Genomic DNA, 18,493 nt, shown 5'->3' with positions numbered 1-18,493 from the left:
ATTCATACTGATAGAGGTTTGATTTGTGTAGATGTACTGTGTAAAGTTAAAAATCTCCAGATCAGATATTGTGACTGTGAATATCCTGCAAACCAGCACTTTCATGTGTGTAAAAGAATGACTCTGCAGAAATGAAATAAACAAGCCAAATTCTGATGATGTCATGAAAAACTTTATGCTGTTTCTTCAAAAATAGCTGCATTCATCTCTACTGAAAATTATGTCCCGGGAAAACAACAGCACAGCCTGGTAAGGTACTTAAACATTCCCTCCCTCATGAAATGTCTGATGGATTTACAGAGACATCAAAAATGAAGTGATACTAAGTATAAGTGCAGAAATACTGTAGCAAGTACTACCTCAACCAGGCACCATCCAACATTATTCAAGTACAGATATCATGTAAAAAACTACACAATTACTCCGTCACTACCATTACTGTCCTGGTATAATGAACACATGCAGCCTTGAAAGACACAATGAACAATCGAATGCACCTTTTCAGGAATGGAATCTGAAGAAGAAACCTTACAATTAAATGAAGATACTGAGAAAAGGCCATGGTCTCAAAGAAAATACATTTTTGACGGCGCTACTGTCCCACACAAAAAAAAATAAATAAATAAAATACTAAACAAATGCATTCATTGATCATTTCTACAGCAGATGATGCCACTACATCTTATGAAAAGTTGTGGCTAGGTTTTTTATGGTCTTTGAAATATGCAAGTTCCACACATATTGCAAGCAATACATATTTAACCAAACAAAAAAGGGCAATAAATAAGAAATAAATAGTTTGCAAAAATAGATTGCCTAAATTAAATAGAGAAAAGCCCTTATACGTAACACATTACAAAAATACATGTAGCCGTTACAAAACATTCATTATTCATCTCAAAAATATACATTCTTTGACCAATATTATTACCAATCGGAACGTTAAGTGATGCACAGCTAGCATCAAGATAGCAAAGGCTCAGACACTTCAAAACACACGCTGTTCACATCTCCAGCAAACCCTAAATGTACAAACTTAAAATGTGAATCAGAAATAAGTTTTTATAACTTTATAACTGCCTCTTGTACCAATAACTGATTCAACCTGAATACATACATCTGATGTCTGAATAACCCTAACTGAGTTGTAAGCAAATCTACCGTAAAATTAAAACTTTGTTCTATTACATCTGACAACTTAAACAAAAACTGTCATCCAGAAATTGGAGGAACTACAGCTTGATCTTTTGTAAATAAATACTTAGTACATACTGTGCGCTTAGTGTTGCAGATGATGTTTCTGATGAACCACATATGAGACTTATGATCTTGTTACTTGGCAAACTGGATATTTTTCACTTTCCCATTTGCCCTGGCAGCTGAGGTGCCCTTAAAGCCATTACTTTCACTGGCCGCTCTTTTAGCCCAAGCCCTTGCTCCACTACTCCCGTTCTCTGTCCTCTGCCCTTCTTTTTCTCCTCTCTTTCCTGGACCACCACTCTCTCGCTTACCAGCAACAACCTGCTTGTCGGCACCCATACTTTTCCCTCCCATAGTTAAATCTTTCTGCCTATCTGCCTCAACTGCCCTGCTGGTGCGCCCTTTCCTGGCCGGAGGCTGACCTTTGCTGTTAGCGCCGAGTTCCTGAGAAGCTCTGCGCATGTTCCCGGAGGCCTGCATGTGTTTCTGGTGGCCTTTCCCTGCCTGCGGACTGACAGGATGCTGAACTTTTTGGTATGTGCCCCGGTTCTCTGAGGCCGAGGCCCGGCTCTCGCTGCTGCTTCTCTTCTGGGTGATGGTGGGAGGGGCTTTGCGCTCCAGCAGGGGGCTGAGGCGGGAGTGGCGCTGGTAGGCGTATGAAGAGCAGCTGCCGTTGCAGAGTGGGTAGCGGACATGGCAGTGAGGGCAGACAGGCCGAGAGAGCTGACCAGAAGATGGGCTGCCAAGAGAAGAGAGGAGAGTGAAGGGGAAGCCCCGCTGGGTCTGGCGCAGGCTCTTAGGGGAACTGAGGCGTGTGGGTGGCGCAGTGTGGGGCCGGGGACGACTTGTGATTGGTGGACCGATAGGGGCACGACCCCTGGGACGGATGATGGGGGCTGTGGGCCGGCCACTTTCAGCCTGGATAGTTTGGATCTGGTGCCACTCCAGCTGCAGAAGACGTTCTAAGAACTTCTCAAGCTGCCCCACTGGTTTGGGTCTCGGGGCACGTTTACCCTCCGTGTTCAGGAACATGGCCAGTTGCCTCAGGCTCCAGGTGTTGAACGGTGGAGGCAGAAAGTCTGGGTAGCTATAGCCGTCGCTCTCTGTTTGTGCTGTCCTGGGGCCCGGTATATGAGGGTGCAGGTCCATCGAATTGATGACTTCTGCACGGAGGTTGAGTTGTGGAGGAGTGCAGGGAGAAGGCAGAACAGGGAGCCTCTCAGAGTCTGACAGGTCACTGGCGCTATCTGTGTCATCCTCTTTGTGCTCCAGGAGACGCAGCGACTCCAGGTCAGGGATGTGTTTCTGCAGGGGGATCTGATGCAGTGCTGGCTGAGGAGCCAGTGGCAGTGATAAAGCGCGGCGGCTCTTCTCTCGGGCAGCATGGCTCCTCTCCACATCACTGCAGCACTGGGACTGAGACTGTACCTTCTGCCTCTCCTCCTCACACGTATGAGAGGGTTTGGATCTGGGGTGCCTTAAGTCAGCTTCACCTTGGGTGCTGCTAAAATACATATCACATGTTAATGGTTTTGGAAGGAATATAAAAAAGGCACAGTAGAAATTGCAAGAACAAACTTACTTAGAAATCTTGCATGTGCCAGCTGTAGGACTCTTGACGGGCTTTGGTCTGTTTCCATTTTGGCCCTTATTATAATATATAAGAGATAATTAGGTTTTTTTTATATGTATTGCTAGACATACAGCTATGCATACAGGAAAATAACATTTGAACTATGCAAACAGGATCCTATACTCACAATTTCAGCTCGGGACAAGGGCTCCTTGTTCTGGACTGGAAGGATGTTCTTATTCAGCGAGCTTGTTTTCTTCTGAGGTTTCTGGTTCTGATTGACCTTGCCTCCTCTTTTATTGTTGCTGAAAGTGAAGACACTTCTATGAGATGCAGCCCAGATACAGATGTACGTAAAACGTGCAGGCTTTCATAAAGTTTCCTTTCATCATTTCACCAGCTAATAATGCCACATACCTGGTAACGATCCCAGTATTTTCCACATTCTTCACTCTAACCTTCTCTTTCACCTGCACCCTCTTCAAGATCGTCGATGCCGTTCGTTCCTGCAGGATGGGTCCCATTGCGACGGAACAAATTCTGCCTTTTGCCGCAGCTGCTACTGTTTGTGTAGACAAACGTCCAGTTTAAAGCCTTGAATTCGTCCTGCCAGACTAAATCGCTCCATTGCAGAAAGTCACGACGTTTGGGCTTCGTTTCGCACACATCCAAACGGTAAACACGAATTACAGCAGCTGGCTTAGCTACTTATTCACATATCCGGATCAGAAACTCCTCATTTTTAAACATTACATTCAGCAGATCGACATCAGGCATCACGTCTAAGCAGCAACATCCGTGTCTGACAAGGTGCTATTGTGTAAACCACGGTCAAACCCGTTGTTTTGCATCACTGAGGTCTTTCTTGGTCTTGTTTACCTGCTGCTTGTACGTTCGCCGCTATCATAATCGCGCTGCATGACGGGAATTGTAGTGCGCCGCAGAGCGAATTCCAGTAGATGGGCATGTTTCCGCAGACCGTGGCGATTATTCGCAGAGTGGATGCAAACAGTACTTATTAAACGAATACTAACGGGACACTTAAATGGGTTTGACTGACCCTTCGCTGAAATCTGTTTAGTGCTTCCGTCTAACCGACAGCATTACCCACAAAGGGGTGGTGCAGCAGTCACGCCCCCTCCTCCGAGTGCGTGTGAGTGATTGTCATCACGTTTGCCAGCTTTTCGCAGTTTGTGATCTACGTTTGGATAAATATCTGCAATTCCTAGTCTTTTTGCTGCGCTCGGCTGTTTTATAAACGCCGATGGAGGATCGACAGACGCAACAAATAGCAAAACACGTCGGATTTTAATGGTGAGACGATATGACGCACGAGCTACTTCCCTGTCTGTCTGCAAAGACAATGTAGGCTTGCAGTTATTTATTTAGCCCGCACCGAGAAGGTCAGTGCCACGTTTCATGCAAACAGTCTGAAAATAACCTTGAAACAGAACGAAACTGTCGAAAAGCCTTGCACCTTTTATTGAAATACATGGCAAAAAAATATATTTCGTGCGTGCCACCACAGCTGTACTCAATCCAGACCACTGCTTTAATGACTTGTGACGTTACATCTTTTTTTTATGGAAAATGAAACTGAATAAAGTTTCCGTTTTGTTTTCCTCAAGGTGCAGAGGAGCTTTATGTTGCTTCTAGAATGGCTTACTCTATGGGACATAGCCAGGAAAATACACTCCCAGGAGGGAGAGATGATGAGCTATTTTTTGTTGGGGTGTCAGGTGTCTCAAAGCAGGCTTCCCCTCCGAGCTTCAGAGCTCCACCCTGGTCAAAACCCGAAGAAGACAGAAGGCCTGTCAGAATCCGTCCACCTAGCCCCAGGGCTCCGCAACCAAGGACGGCAGGCCGCAGTCTCTCATGCGAACCCCCTCCCAAGCCCATCATTCAGAGGCGGACACAGTCCCTGCCGTCCCCTTCGGAAAGGAGGAGGCTCAGCCGCAGAATCGGGGTCCGATTTGTGGACTCGTTAGGGATGGACCTGGAGAATGTGAAGGTTTTCAAAAGGGGAGAGGACCCGTTCGTGCCAGAACATGTTCTCTTCAGACTTCTGATGAATGCAGAGCTGGCAGCCAGCAAAGGCCTGGAGATATCCCTCCCTTACTTGAAACCCGTGTTCTCAGATCAACCAGGCGACTGTCCGAGCTTTCTGGAACGTCTGTGCCGCCAGAAAGTGTGTCTGGAACATGTTTTGTGCTATGAGCCAGGCATTATCGGTATCGTCCAGGTCCTAAACTTGGCTTTTGAAAAAGAGGTTAGCGTGCGCTACTCTTTCACAAACTGGAAGAGCTGCACGGAAACAAAGGCCTACTGGGTTGCTAATAAACAAATGGAAGGCCATTCCAGTGGATACAGCTGTGACACTTTTCGCTTCCATCTTCCGGTTCCTCCCTTTATCCTTCATCCAGGGGCAGTCTTGGAGTTCGCAATCTGTTATAAAGTGCTGAACACTCAGTTCTGGGACAACAACGAGGGGCAGAATTACAAGTTAGTCTGCCAGAGCTACAACCTTCCTGTTCCAAAGGAAATCGAAGACAGCATGATACACTTCATCTGAACTCTCTACGTCAGTGTATATATTCCTACTTGGGTATAGGCTACTTTACCTAGCACTGAATAACAGTATTAAAGTAGGGCCTAACAGTGAGTTGACACAGCTCTACTTTTAGCCTGTTCACTACAGTGTCTGACAATTTGGTTCTTAATTGAGTCAGTTCTCAGTTATCTGAAAATAAATAACACAGAATACGCCTACTTTCAGAATACACCGATCAGGCATAACATAATGACCACCTCCTTGTTTCTACGCTCATTGTCCATTTTATCAGCTCCACTTACTATATAGGTGCACTTTGTAGTTCTACAGTTACAGACTGTAGTCCATCTGTTTCTCTGCATAATTTGTTAGCCCCCTTTTACTCAGTTCTTCAGTGGTCAGGACCCCCATGGACCCTCACAGAGCAGGTACTATTTTGGTGGTTTATCATTCTCAGGACTGCAGTAACACTGACATGGTGGTGATGTGTTAGTGTGTGTTGCACTGGTCTGAGTGGATCAGACACAGCAGTGCTGCTGGAGTTTTTAAACACCTCAGTGTCACTGCTGGACTGAGAATAGTCCATTAACCAAAAATATCCAGCCAACAGCATCCTGTGGGCAGCATCCTGTGACCACTGATGAAGGTCTAGAGGATGATTAGCTCATACTGTACAGCAACAGATGAGCTATTGTCTCTGGCTTTACATCTACAAGGTGGACCAATAACGCAGGTACGTCTAATAGAGTGGACAGTGAGAAGACACAGTGTTTAAAAACTCCAGCAGCACTGCTGTGTCTGATCCACTCAGACCAGCACAACACATACTAAGACATCACCACCTCATCAGTGTTACGGCAGTGCTGAGAATGATCCACCACCCAAATAATACCTGCTCTGTGAGGGTCCATGGGGGTCCTGACCACTGAAGAACAGGGTAAAAGGGGGCTAACAAAGTATCAGAGAAACAGATGGACTACAGTCTGTAACTGTAGAACTACAAAGTGCACCTATATAGTAAGTAGAGCTGATAAAATGGACAATGAGTGTAGAAACAAGGAGGTGCTCGAAATGTTGTGCCTGATCGGTGTATTTCACTTGCACGCCAGCATTAGTAGAAGTTAGGGGACCAGCTTAAAGGGAGATTCCACCAGGTTTTTAAAATTTCTGAATAATTCAGTCATTGAGATGTGCACTGAGTCATTCATAGTGGTTTGATGTGAAGTGGTTCTTTGTGGAGCAACTTACAGTCTCAGATTTCTTTACAGTGGTGGTGATAGGAACCAGGGGTCCCATGTCACAACACAGATATAGCCATTTTATTTACTATCCAAAACCACCAGTGAACCCACACGTGCCTTCTGGGTTTTATATGCAGTGTTGATGGTAAAATAGAAGAAAATCTGAAAATAAAAGTTTTCTTTGGGGACTTTTTTGCCTTACAACACCCTGCATGTATCTCTCTGTCATGTCTAGATTAATTTTTTGCCAAAACTATAATAAAATAATGTGCCACCAGACATTAGGCAGTATATATATATATATATATATATATATATATATATATATATATATATATATATATATACATAAAACCATTTGTAATAATGTAATAACTTTATGTGTAAGAGCTTTTAGAGGCATTAATCTCTTCGGACGTCTGGATCCTATGACCGCCTCTGTGAGCAGTTCTGACTATGCAAGTTTCTCTATGACAGAGCATTTCGCATCAAACCTCTCTGAAGGACTTTGTTTATATCTCAACCATTTAATTATGTAGTATTTTTTGAAAAATCAGTGGAGTTCCCCTTTAAGCCTCTACTTCTGCATTACTAACCCAGCAGTGTACAGAAAACCACTGAGCAGTGCCATCACTCACACAGCCAAATGTTTTATGCTGATGGAGTAGAGCATATTTATGCACCTTGCTTCTAAAACTTGAAAGTATTAAAGCGAATGAATATGAAATAATATGAAAAATATTCTGACAGCTGTAAAAGTGTGTGATTTGAGTGTTCTGATCTTCGAGGGTCGCACTAAACTGCACTAAAACGTTCTCACTGATTGCCAAATCCTCTTGTGGATAACAGAAGTGCCTGTAAAAACACTTATTTTGGTGTTAATTTCAATAAACAAATTTCTATTCACAATTCTGTGTTTTTCATGCTGGTGCAACGCCAAGCGCGTGAGATGTTGTTTCCCGCGCTCCGGTACCTCATCTCTCTGTGGAGAAACCAGCCTTAGGGTGGTGATTATTCCACATCTGGAATATTTTAATCATTTAATAGTTGTTTCTTCCATATTTTAGTTGTAGAACAACATTTAAGCTTTCATCTACTGATGTTTTTTAATACGTGACTTAACGAGCCATTAATTTGTCAAAGGTAGAATCGGAGTAAGCGGCTTTCACTCTGAGGTAAAATAATCAACCTAGGTAAGCTAACTAGTTAGCTAACGGCTAACTTTATCTGACTGGATAGTGAATCGTTGGATGTTCCTTCAATGTTTAGTTATTGTTTGGTGTTCGACATAAAATAAGTTAACGTTAAGGTTCAGTTTAACCTGTTTACTCGAACAGCAACGTTAGCTAATAACGTAATCTGGAACAAGCCCCGATGCTGTGGCTATTGGGCTGACAAGAAATTGTTAGCTACGCTCAGAACGTCAAACGCCAAACTGTTTGGCCAGTGGCTCTACAAACAGGACTCTACACAAGAGTACAGACTGGTTTGATAGCTGTTCGTCACTGTGAAGGATGGAGCAAAGTTAAATTGTGATGAGGTAAGTTAACTAGGTTATCTAGTGTAGTTAACCAGCTAAACTTGTAACGTTAATAACGTTATTCCATTCAGATAGCTGGCTACGCTAGCTGGCTTTCATTCCCGTGGTAGTTCATCAAACGTCTAGGCTGTTCTTTAAAAGAGGTGTGGGACTGACTTTATTTTTAGTCAGGTAATTAACTTAACAAATTAACGTTTACTTAGGCTAGGCTGTGTGGATATTGTATGGATGCACCGATTTGGGAATTGTGGGCCGATGGCGATCGGCCCACAGTGTCACTGCTGGACTGAGAATAGTCCACCAACCAAAAATATCCAGCCAACAGCGTCCGGTGGGCAGCGTCTTGTGACCACTGATGAAGGTCTAGAGGATGATTAGCTCATACTGTACAGCAAGAGACAAGCTCTTGTCTCTGGCTGTACATCTACAAGGTGGATCACCAACACAGGTGCGTCTAATAGTGGACAGTGAGTGGACACAGTGTTTAAAAACTCCAGCAACACTGCTGTGTCTGATCCACTCGTACCAGCACAACACACACTAACACACCACCACGTCTGCGTTACTGCAGTTCTAAGAATGATCCACCACCCAAATAGTACCTGCTCTGTGAGGGTCCATGGGGGTCCTGACCACTGAAGAACAGGGTAAAAGGGGGCTAACAAAGTATGCAGAGAAACAGATGGACTACAGTCTGTAACTGTAGAACTACAAAGTGCACCTATATAGTAAGTGGAGCTGATAAAATGGACAATGAGTGTAGAAACAAGGAGGTGGTCATAATGTCATACCTGATCGGTGTATATGCGGATACCATGACATAAACATTTAGCTATAGAGATTGTGACATCTAACTGCATTGGCATTATAGAGGGATAGAACATGAATAGGATCTAAAGTATTATAAGTGCAGTAAATTGAATACAATGCAGACATTTTGGCACAGCCCAAACATTCTGCAGTACCATAAACATGAAATATTGGATAGAAATATCGGTCAAATCATATCATCTGTCCAATGCTTTTTTTTAAGCAACCTGTTTCTAATAATAAAATATAATTCTACAATATTGGCATAGATGAATCTAATCTTTTAGGTCCCCTTTTTAATGTTTCATATTCCCAGATGGTATTTTTCTGTTCAGTTTGTGAGACACAATTTCACCGTGAAAGTGTAACAACAAATTTAAGCTTTTTAGTGCTTTTGCTGTTGCTATCACTGAAATATTTCAATGCAGATTTGCCACTTCCTGTTTTTCAGATCCGTGCTTTAAACATAAATTGAGATGTAAAACCTGTTTCTGCAGATCCTCTAAGCTCGTCAAGATATAGCTGTATGTATGTTAATGTTGTTCATCTTTAACTACTAATTTATACAATTGAATTTGTTTTTCAGCTGAGTATGAAATGTAAGCCTTCATTTAAGAAGTGATGTTACTTCTCCTAGGTCAGAAACCGGAATCATGGCAACTGATCCAGGCCAACAGGTGAGAATGAATAAACATCCAGTATGTTTCTTTACTGTCACTTGAAAATATCCAAATGATAATTAAGCAATAGAACACAAGAGGGAGTGTGTTATCGCGAAATAACATCACGGCTGTGATTTGGTCGCCGTAGATCATCACAGCCGTGATGTTATTCACGACGCGGGAAGGGCCTGGGTTCGATTCCTGGCTGGGTGACCAGGGTCGTTTCTGTGTGGAGTTTGCATGTTCTCCCCGTGTCTGCGTGGGTTTCTTCCGGGTACTCCGGTTTCCTCCCACAGTCCAAAAACATGCAGTCAGGCCAATTGGACGTGCTAAATTGCCCCTAGGTGTGAGTGTGTGTGTGATTGTGTATGTCTGTCTGTCTGCCCTGCGATGGACTGGCGACCTGTCCAGGGTGTATCCTGCCTTCCGCCCAATGACAGCTGGGATAGGCTCCAGCACCACACCGCGACCCAGAAGGATAAGCGGTTTAGATGATGGATGGATGGATGGATGGATGGATAAATAATCTGGGCCATAAACGCGGCGTTTAATATGTTTTAATGTTCGCAGTTCCTTCACCAAATTATAGTTCCTTAACAAGCAGCTTGTTGCTACCTCACAGTAACGAGCTCCGCCCATTCGCTGCACAGCCGGCAGTTCGTTCCCCATCTCTTCACACTAAACTCCCAAACTGGCATCACCACAAGCTCTTTTTTGTTTTTTATTGCGGCACATTTGGGACTACACATTTGGCAAATGGTATTTGGTTCATTTCTGGCTGATTCCAGGTTGTTTAGCTGTTATTCTGTCTCAGCGGCCGACTGAGAAGCTGCTCAGTGGTGATGACGGTTTGGGAATTTAGTGTAGTCTCATCTTCAGAGTCTTACCAAATCGGCTGTCGGTCAAATGTGATCTTGAAAGTATCCATTTTCTGTTTGTGGCAAAGTAAGAAGTAAAAACGTTCAAATGGCTTGAGCGTCTTCTACAGCTGTCAAAGTCGTTGCTTAGCAGCGGCGTCTCAGCGGAGTGACACAGTGTTTGTGAAAAACCTGTGATGTTATGGCGAAATAGCACGGTTAGAACGCTTCTCAACCAATCAGCTTGCGTGGCCAGAACTAACTGTTGTATAATAAGCATTAAAATCTGTTTATGTTTGCCTGTTTGTCTCTTATTCCCGTTTTACGTGATCCCTGTTTCCATTGAGGCCTACTTGGCAAGCAAATTTCATCGAAGCATCACTGTGTCAGTTACACTGAAGGATACAGAGAACAGTGTCGTGTGCGATGTGGGGAGCAGGGGAAACACACATTTCTAATGTTAGTCCCTGCAGAAACTGAGTGCACGTTACCAATACAGGGGAAGTTTCCTCTCAGTAGCTAAGAAACACAATAAACCGCTTGTTAATTATCACGTTGCTGACATACCCATTTAAACCTGAGAGACTCTAGTCTCTAATCATTGACCAGTGGTGTAAACTGACATGATGCTTGACAGAAGAAACTTTGTCATGAAATGAGACTTTTGGAAAATTTCAGTGCAGAGGATTTTTCATGTTATATAAAAGCATATTTATATGCATCAATTTGCACTTAGATGGAGAGTCTAGTGGATGAGGCTTTGAAGCACAGTAACTTTAAGGGCCTGGAACATTTCTTACTAGAGGAGACCAGCGAGGGTAGAACGTCTAAATGCTCCAACAAGTTCATTTCCAAACTGGACAAACTGATCAACAGGGTTGGTATTTGAGGTTTTGCCATTTCTTATGATAATGAAAATAATACATTGCCAGATTATGAATTCATGCTTTGCATAGGAGCTGGATCACAGGAATGTGAAGAATGCTTCTGTGGTATTTACCATTCTACACAAGTGGGGGGACACACTGGTCTTTCCGGTGGGTGAAGGTATATCTGCAATGGTGTCACAAGGTCTTGTCAGAAAGATAAGTACATATGCCTTTGTGTCATTGCTGTGTCTAAATTTCGGAAGAAATAGAATGTAAATATGACTTTAAGTATGGACGTTCACATGGTGCAGTGGTTTGAAAGAGTCAGAAAGTTATGGATTGAAGCTGGACTAGTGAGGAGTGAGGTGATGTTAAACCTAGCAGAAGACTTCTTTGATGCACTCATGGTGAGTATTTACGGTTTCCTAAATATTTTCTGATTTAATGCATTTTTTTATTACTGTAAAGCAGCAGTGCCCAATCCTGGTCTCGGAAATCTACCACCCTGGAGAAATTAGTTCCAACCCTAATCTAACAAACCTGATCCGGTTAATGAAGACCTTAGAAGGCATCTGAATATTCTATATTCTGAAAATATAGGGTGATTCAAAAAGATTCATCTGATTTCAAAATAATTTATTTCACTTGTAAATCGTTACAGAACAATGCAGTAAACTGTAAATGGTTTAAATGAGCATAAAGTTTATTATGTAATTTTACAAGTGCTTTATATGAAACTCCTCCAGCTGTACGGACAACATCAACGCCATAGTCAAATTCACCCCATACTCGATTGAGCATGTCGGGTGTTGCTGCATTCACGGCTCTTTCAGTGCGATTTCGGAGATCATCCAGTGTTGTGGAACCAACGACGAACGCTCTGAGCTTTTTGAGGTTCACTGGTGACGACAATCACTTTGCACAGTTATGACGGATTCATTCTTATTGAAGTGGAGAACGCAAAACGCTTTCTGCTCAGGGGTCTCATCACCTCACAGACTGAAGGGAGCCATCTTCTGGTGACGATCAGAAACTCTATGACCCCCCTTTCAATTGGATTGAGATTGGTTCCCAGGCTCCTCACGGTTGTAAAAATATGACACTTTCAAATCGGATTAATCTTTTTGAATCACCCTGTATGAACTCTTGAGGGTGGTAGAAGGCCAAAACCGATTTATTTGAGGTGAACTGAATTTTGTATCCAGATGGTACTAAAATAACTGCATGTAATATACACACATTAAATCAAAGTCTTTTTCACTCTTGAATGTTGTGCCCCTTCAGGCTGTTCATGAAAGTTGTAAAGAGGGTAAGTGTTCATTTTATTTTACAATCTCATATTTTCTCATAAAATCTCCATAATTAAAAGATGAAAACAGTCAGGTATTTGGTTGTTTGTGGCTTGTTTTGCCAGGTACATACCAGATAACAGAATCCCTTCTCCATCACATTGGCAAGTTGGCGTCTGATGCCCATGTTAATATTCTGATCCAAAAAGAGGTTAGTTTTACACACTATTAATTTAAATAAATGCTGCACACTTAACCATAATAATTTACATCTGAAACATCTGTAGATTATGTACAAAGTTATGTTAACAAATCTTGAGCCCTTATTAGAAAAGTAATTAGAACTATATTAGCATCTGTAAACTATAACTATAAACTATAACTAGAACTATAAAAGCATGTGTCTTTTTTTTTTCCTCAATGTCAGGCGGTCAGGAAGCTGAATGTGGTACTTGGAAAGATCCCAGTAGAACTGAAGAAAGAGAAGAAGATCTTGTCATCCCAAGAGGCCTCAACTGTGATGTACGTTATATAAATATATATATATATATATATATATGTGTGTGTGTGTGTGTGTGTGTGTGTGTTTTAAATGTATGATTATTTTAAGGTCCCATTTTACATGTGTTACATCGTATTCTTTAAAACCTGTTTTCATTTCTTTACCTACAGGGATGATTTGGCTAGTCGAATACTCAAAGGAGGCGGTCAGTGAAAATGAGTTCATGATTATCTTATAATTGCAGTCTTTATTCAGATTTTAATTGTGGAAATTAAATAAGTATTTCTATAATACATGAGGAAAATTGCCACCAGAGAGCTTTAGGTAAGCCATGAATTAATTTTCCTCTTGCTTATTGGGTGTTTTAACATATGTGCCTGGTACTGTGTAGATTATGATCTCCAGGTGGCTTTAATGGAGGCTCTGTGTAGAATGAGTTCACGTGCCCAGCGGAGGGAGCTGGCCGACCACTGGTTCAGCATGGAGTTTGTTGCGACTGCATTTAGAAACATTCAGGATTCAGAGTTTGAGACTGTGAGTCTTTATATCACAGGCATAGTATTGTTTTTTTTGTAGCAGTGATTTAAATATAGTTTATATGAATTATCATTAATGAGTAATACAGTAAATATTCACATAGACGTAATGATTATATTCACCCAAAGATTTGCATAAAAATGGGTGCTTTGTTTTACTATAAATTAGAAAGAAAAAAGGAAATGACAGTTTTAATCATACTTTACCATGTTTTAATTATCACAATCATTTATCTAATTAATTAATTCTCTTAATCCTGAAAGGCTTATCAGTAAATTAATAAATCACATCAACTTAATTAATCAAGATAAACCAGAGGCAGTTAATTGATTAACTCAGTTAATGCTGCTCTTTTTTTATTTTATGTTTTTTTTGGCTTGATGAATTGCAGGATTGTCGGAAATTTTTAAATCTAGTAAATGGGATGCAAGGTGATGGACGAAGGTACGTTCGTTATGACCTCCGTAACATGTTTCTGTTTACTCTTCTGTGTTGTTTCCTTAATGGCGTTAGTAATACTGAAGGTTTGTCTTCTTACAGCGTGTATTCCTACCCTTGTCTGGAGGTGTTTCTGGACAAGTGTGCGGTCAGTCTTATTTAGTTTAAATGTTAAGACAATAAATTAATTATATGCGCATACCTCTAATAAATCTTTTTGCAGAGTATGTTAGTATAAAGGCAGCTTTGTGTCCATGAAAGTAATGGTGGTAATGCTTACAGCTGCTAATGCCTGTGGATGAGAACCTGAAGGAATTCTGGATTGATTTCAACCTCGGAAGCCAAAGCATCTCCTTCTACTTCTGTCTATCTGAGGATCAGGCCCAGGTACTTGTCGCTGCTGCTGACGTTCGTTATGCATTTTTACACCTGTGACATAACATGCTTTCTTGAGTTTCATGGCATTTTAGTTATCTCTCATATCTCACCAGGAGGGACAGTGGGACACCCTCTGCATCGCAGAAAATGAGATCCACAGTTACACAGTGGAAGGTATTCTGATAATAACACTTGAAGAAGACTAGTCAACCTCACAATCTTACTGCACATAGTTTAGTCAGATAAGATATGAATACGATAATGGATAAAACTGAGTAAGAGTTGGTTATTTAGCAACAAAAGGCAACCTGCCTGAACTGAAGTGCTTAAATGATATGGCCGAGTCCATTAGAGAGAGTGAATGGTAAAGTATACTGTTTCTGTGTCTGCCTACCTAGAGGAGAAAGATGTGAAGGTGCTGCAGCTGGTTCTGACTGAGCCAGTGTGTGTGAGCAATATTGAGGGCTCTAAACTCGCTATCCACTTCAGCTCCTCTTTAGACATTCTCCAGGCCACAAAGAAAGTCTACGGCGAGGCCAAGAATAAAGTGAGTTGGGGCAAATCCAGGGTTTCCTGTAATTCAGGGCTTTGATGGGGTGAGATACAGTCATATCGTATAAAACTCTTTTCATAGTACACACACAAGGCTTAACCAGCACAGTGAGTATATTGCTGTTGTTGGAACAAAACCTTGTATCTCCAAAAAAAGTAACTTTCCAGGAGAAGGAAAAAACGTACTTTACTTTTAATGTAAGTCAATGCAACCAGATTTTTTCCAAGTCATTCTGGGCCGTTTCTTTTCGTCCATTCATCATGAAATTCACACACAATGTGAAGGGCAACAGGCTTTTTCAAATTATGTCAAAAACTGAAAAACATCAAAAATGGAGATACAAGGTTTTTTAAATGTCTAGTTTTGTTGATGGTCTAATTATACATAATTGATAAGTAAAGTAAATAGGAAACTGCTGCATGTTGTTGTGTTGAAAATGGTCATGACAAATTTTGTAAACAATGTTTTATTGTTCTTTGTTGCAACACTTCAGAAGTTCGTTGGGAAGACCACCACATCTGTGGTTAAAACCACAGTTCAGATCATTCTGGATGAAGGATGCTCACAGGTAAGCAGCAAGAAGCGAAGATGACTCTATTAAAAGTGGAGATGATTCTGAATTGTTAAAATATTAAAACTGAACCTGGTATCTATTTATTCGTGAAGTCTATGTAATGTTCTGATGAAATATTCTGGACACACAAAGTTAAATAAAGTAAGACTACTACCATAACAATGAAGCCTCTTACCACATCTGGATTTCCTGTACAATTAGTAGACTTTCATGCAAGTATCAGGCCCCAATACTGATAGTGGTATTGATGCATCTGCTATAGTAAACCTAATTCTGTTCAAATAAAAACATATTTTTAATAATATTCACATAACAATGCAGTTAAAGTATATCGCAGTTGTCAGAAGAAAACCTTGTATCTCCATTTTTGATGTTTTGCAGTTTTCGACATAATTTGAAAATGCCTGTTGACCTTTACATTGTTTGTAAATTTCATGATGAATGGACTAAAAGAACTGACCCAAAATGACTTGGAAAAAAGTCTGGTTCCTTTGATTTACATTAAAAGTAAAGTAGATTTTTTCCTTCTCCTGTAAAGTTAGCATTTTGGAGATACGAGGTTTTCTTCCGACAGCAGCGATATGTTCACTGGTTTTGATGACTGTGGTAAATGTTGGGTTGGCGTCATGCGCAGGTTCTCTTTCCTGAGAGCCAGGCATCTTCTGAGCCCATGGAGAAAACAGTGCCTACATCAGTGAGGAACAGCACACCTTTTCAGCCTTTGCCTTATCATGAGAAAGATGCTCAACGTAAACAGCAAGTAATAATTTGTAATTGCTTTACATGCTGGAAGAACAATCGTAGTGATATAAAGTTTGTCATAGTTTATTTATTAGTTTCCTCACAGTGTGTTATTTATTTGTTTCTTTGTCTTAAAAATTCTCGTTGTTTTGTGAGGTACTAGATGAGTTCTAGCTTGACTAATGTAATCTTTACACAACTGAAGCCCCATTCGAGCAGGATTAGTTTTACCTGGGGAGGTGCTGTAATTTGAGTGATTACCATGATCCGTGATTTAAATCCAAAACACATCTGCCATGTCTGTGCTTTAATGTAGTTAAGTAATAGTAGTAATTCTGGAGCGAATTAACATCTATGATCCGCTGAACTCAGTAATATTATCATCATTTGGAAGTCTACTCCCTTGTCCAGTATTGTGTTTTGTGTTATTTATTTATTTATTTTTTTCATATTTAACATTTAGCTACACGGCTTGTTGTTCCTGTTACCAGACCTCTGGTAAAACTAATCCATCTTGAATAGGGCTTAAGTTAACATGTATTACAGTCTCTGAACTGAGTGATTGTAATTTTAGCATCTCTATTGTTTTAGCACTAAACTGTGTTATGATAGTTATTTATGTTGCATTAATGTACAGTTTTTGATTACGCTTGACTAGTTGTCATAACATTCTCATACTTACTACAGATAATAATTAACCTCTCGCTCCCTCCCTCTTTCTCTCTCAGACATTAACCCCTCTGAGGAGTAAGGTGTCTGAGTCATGTATGTATGTCTCTGGTAGTGCAGGGTGTAAGCTGGGAAGAAGCCCTTTCAGCTGTGTGATGCCTGCTAGTAGGTCAACTCAGACATCCTTTTGTCTTTTAAGACAAGCTTGTATTAGACTACACATCCATAAAGTATTACTAGGTTCCACCAGCTTTTTCTTGCACGTGTCCTCATTAATTCAACACTTGCAATACATGCTAATTTAACTTTCAGCATTTTTTGATTTGTCTTTCAAGCTCTCATTTTGTCTCCCATTAGCTACTCCAGTTGGGAAGACGAAGGTAAGGCCAGCTCTAGAGATGGTGGCCTCCTCAGGGAGGAAGAAAGACGCTGAGCTGAGAGATCTCCTGTTGGCTAGATCATTGCACAGGGTGCCATCATTTAGTGAGGAAAAGGAAAACATTAAAAAACAGGTCTGTTTTTAAGTTTATGCTAAATGCTAAAGGTTAAATGATGAGATTCTGAAAAGCTTTTTCATAGAAGATGTGGCCCCACTTTATTTGGATTGTCCCTTGTAGATTATCTATAGACAACCTATTAACAAATTATTTAGTGAAACTCAAGTGATTCCCAGTGTTAACAGAACAGGATTAGATTAAGGCCAGGTTGAGGTTTAGACCCAGGCTAGGAGTTTGTGTTAGGTTTTGGGTTGAAAGATTAGAGTTAGGGCCAGGTTTAGGATTAGGAAAAGAGGAGGTGAATTTAAAAGATAATCAGTTGTCTCTAAGTTAACTGCATGGTAAGTATCTACAAAGCATCTACAGTGGGCTGTCCAAATAAAGTGTTACAGAAAATTGTGTGTGTGTGTGTTTTACTATGCAATTTCTCCTCTACAGAGTGCAGATGTACCACAGGACAGGAAAGACCGTCAAGAAGCAGAGCGATATCGCAGAGTAAGTTACAGTAGGTTATTATTACTCTTGGCCAAATTTCTGCCTCTTGTGACCCGTGTCACCCGTGTGACTTTGAATTAATATCGTTTACTGTTTCTGCAGCACATTCCTGTAGACAAAGTACTGGAGATGGTGCATGCTGATCAAGAGCTTGAAGAACAGCCTTTAGGTATAGTTATATATCCATTAAATTAAATTAAAGTTTTATTTATTAATCAATTAATAAACCATTATGAGTTTGAATAATCAGTTAACCATGATAAAAGGATAAATGCAGTTATTAGTTTGTCAATAGTTAACATTAAATATTTGACTTTATACATAGTGTTAAATGTTTAATTAATATTTAATAATACTTAAAACAGTATTTTCATTTAACCATAAAATATCTTCCCTACCTTCTAAATCATATTTTAGAAAGAAAATTTTAATCAAGGAAATAGCAACAGATTCTCTGTGTGGCTCTTACAAATGCTGTTTTAATCATTGTGAAAGGTGAAGAATAATGTACAAGCAA

At 40.8% G+C, this 18,493-nt stretch overlaps 3 protein-coding genes across 5 annotated transcripts in view; 2 read left to right on the top strand and 1 right to left on the bottom strand.

Annotated features, from left to right (window-relative positions):
* Positions 1 to 150: 150 nt before the first annotated feature.
* On the bottom strand, positions 151 to 3,928 carry fam217b (family with sequence similarity 217 member B). Of its 2 annotated transcripts, none has more exons than XM_036591755.1 (4): positions 3,191 to 3,928; positions 2,961 to 3,078; positions 2,783 to 2,847; positions 151 to 2,704 (listed from the first exon to the last, which is right to left on the bottom strand). In XM_036591755.1, exons 1-4 carry the CDS (start codon positions 3,295 to 3,297, stop codon positions 1,333 to 1,335), a joined length of 1,662 nt encoding a protein of 553 aa, XP_036447648.1. In that variant the 5' UTR covers positions 3,298 to 3,928; the 3' UTR covers positions 151 to 1,332. The 2 variants fall into 2 exon arrangements, with proteins under 2 accessions (XP_036447648.1, XP_036447649.1); XM_036591756.1 differs by having other exon boundaries at positions 151 to 2,701.
* Positions 3,929 to 3,930: 2 nt separating this feature from the next.
* Positions 3,931 to 5,614, top strand: ppp1r3da (protein phosphatase 1, regulatory subunit 3Da). Of its 2 annotated transcripts, none has more exons than XM_036591757.1 (2): positions 3,931 to 4,087; positions 4,402 to 5,614. In XM_036591757.1, exon 2 carries the CDS (start codon positions 4,431 to 4,433, stop codon positions 5,343 to 5,345), a length of 915 nt encoding a protein of 304 aa, XP_036447650.1. In that variant the 5' UTR covers positions 3,931 to 4,087; positions 4,402 to 4,430; the 3' UTR covers positions 5,346 to 5,614. The 2 variants fall into 2 exon arrangements, with proteins under 2 accessions (XP_036447650.1, XP_036447651.1); XM_036591758.1 differs by having other exon boundaries at positions 4,076 to 4,176.
* Positions 5,615 to 9,568: 3,954 nt separating this feature from the next.
* The window catches only part of LOC118822356 (synaptonemal complex protein 2-like), a 26,966-nt gene continuing 18,041 nt past the window's right edge, over positions 9,569 to 18,493 (top strand). The window contains exons 1-20 of the mRNA XM_036591357.1: positions 9,569 to 9,592; positions 11,171 to 11,311; positions 11,391 to 11,519; positions 11,606 to 11,710; positions 12,588 to 12,612; positions 12,718 to 12,803; positions 13,020 to 13,114; positions 13,265 to 13,299; positions 13,486 to 13,628; positions 14,023 to 14,075; positions 14,172 to 14,217; positions 14,352 to 14,462; positions 14,564 to 14,621; positions 14,846 to 14,994; positions 15,494 to 15,568; positions 16,209 to 16,334; positions 17,044 to 17,149; positions 17,342 to 17,500; positions 17,906 to 17,976; positions 18,079 to 18,145. Coding sequence (XP_036447250.1) covers positions 9,569 to 9,592; positions 11,171 to 11,311; positions 11,391 to 11,519; positions 11,606 to 11,710; positions 12,588 to 12,612; positions 12,718 to 12,803; positions 13,020 to 13,114; positions 13,265 to 13,299; positions 13,486 to 13,628; positions 14,023 to 14,075; positions 14,172 to 14,217; positions 14,352 to 14,462; positions 14,564 to 14,621; positions 14,846 to 14,994; positions 15,494 to 15,568; positions 16,209 to 16,334; positions 17,044 to 17,149; positions 17,342 to 17,500; positions 17,906 to 17,976; positions 18,079 to 18,145 — 1,804 coding nt within the window. The remainder of the gene's footprint in view (positions 9,593 to 11,170; positions 11,312 to 11,390; positions 11,520 to 11,605; positions 11,711 to 12,587; positions 12,613 to 12,717; positions 12,804 to 13,019; positions 13,115 to 13,264; positions 13,300 to 13,485; positions 13,629 to 14,022; positions 14,076 to 14,171; positions 14,218 to 14,351; positions 14,463 to 14,563; positions 14,622 to 14,845; positions 14,995 to 15,493; positions 15,569 to 16,208; positions 16,335 to 17,043; positions 17,150 to 17,341; positions 17,501 to 17,905; positions 17,977 to 18,078; positions 18,146 to 18,493) is intronic.

Source organism: Colossoma macropomum, unplaced genomic scaffold, assembly GCF_904425465.1.
Source record: "Colossoma macropomum unplaced genomic scaffold, Colossoma_macropomum, whole genome shotgun sequence".
In the NCBI taxonomy this organism is placed as follows: domain Eukaryota; kingdom Metazoa; phylum Chordata; class Actinopteri; order Characiformes; family Serrasalmidae; genus Colossoma; species Colossoma macropomum.
This window is presented reverse-complemented; position numbering and strand designations above follow the sequence as displayed.

Excerpts from the sequence above, each read along its gene's own strand:
- fam217b (XM_036591755.1), bottom strand. The coding sequence starts at position 3,297 with ATGGGACCCATCCTGCAGGAACGAACGGCATCGACGATCTTGAAGAGG. Across the intron at positions 3,079-3,190 it reads AATACTGGGATCGTTACCAG|CAACAATAAAAGAGGAGGCA; the intron begins GTATGTGGCATT and ends CTTCACTTTCAG. Across the intron at positions 2,705-2,782 it reads GGCACATGCAAGATTTCTAA|CAGCACCCAAGGTGAAGCTG; the intron begins GTAAGTTTGTTC and ends TATGTATTTTAG.
- ppp1r3da (XM_036591757.1), top strand. The coding sequence starts at position 4,431 with ATGGCTTACTCTATGGGACATAGCCAGGAAAATACACTCCCAGGAGGG.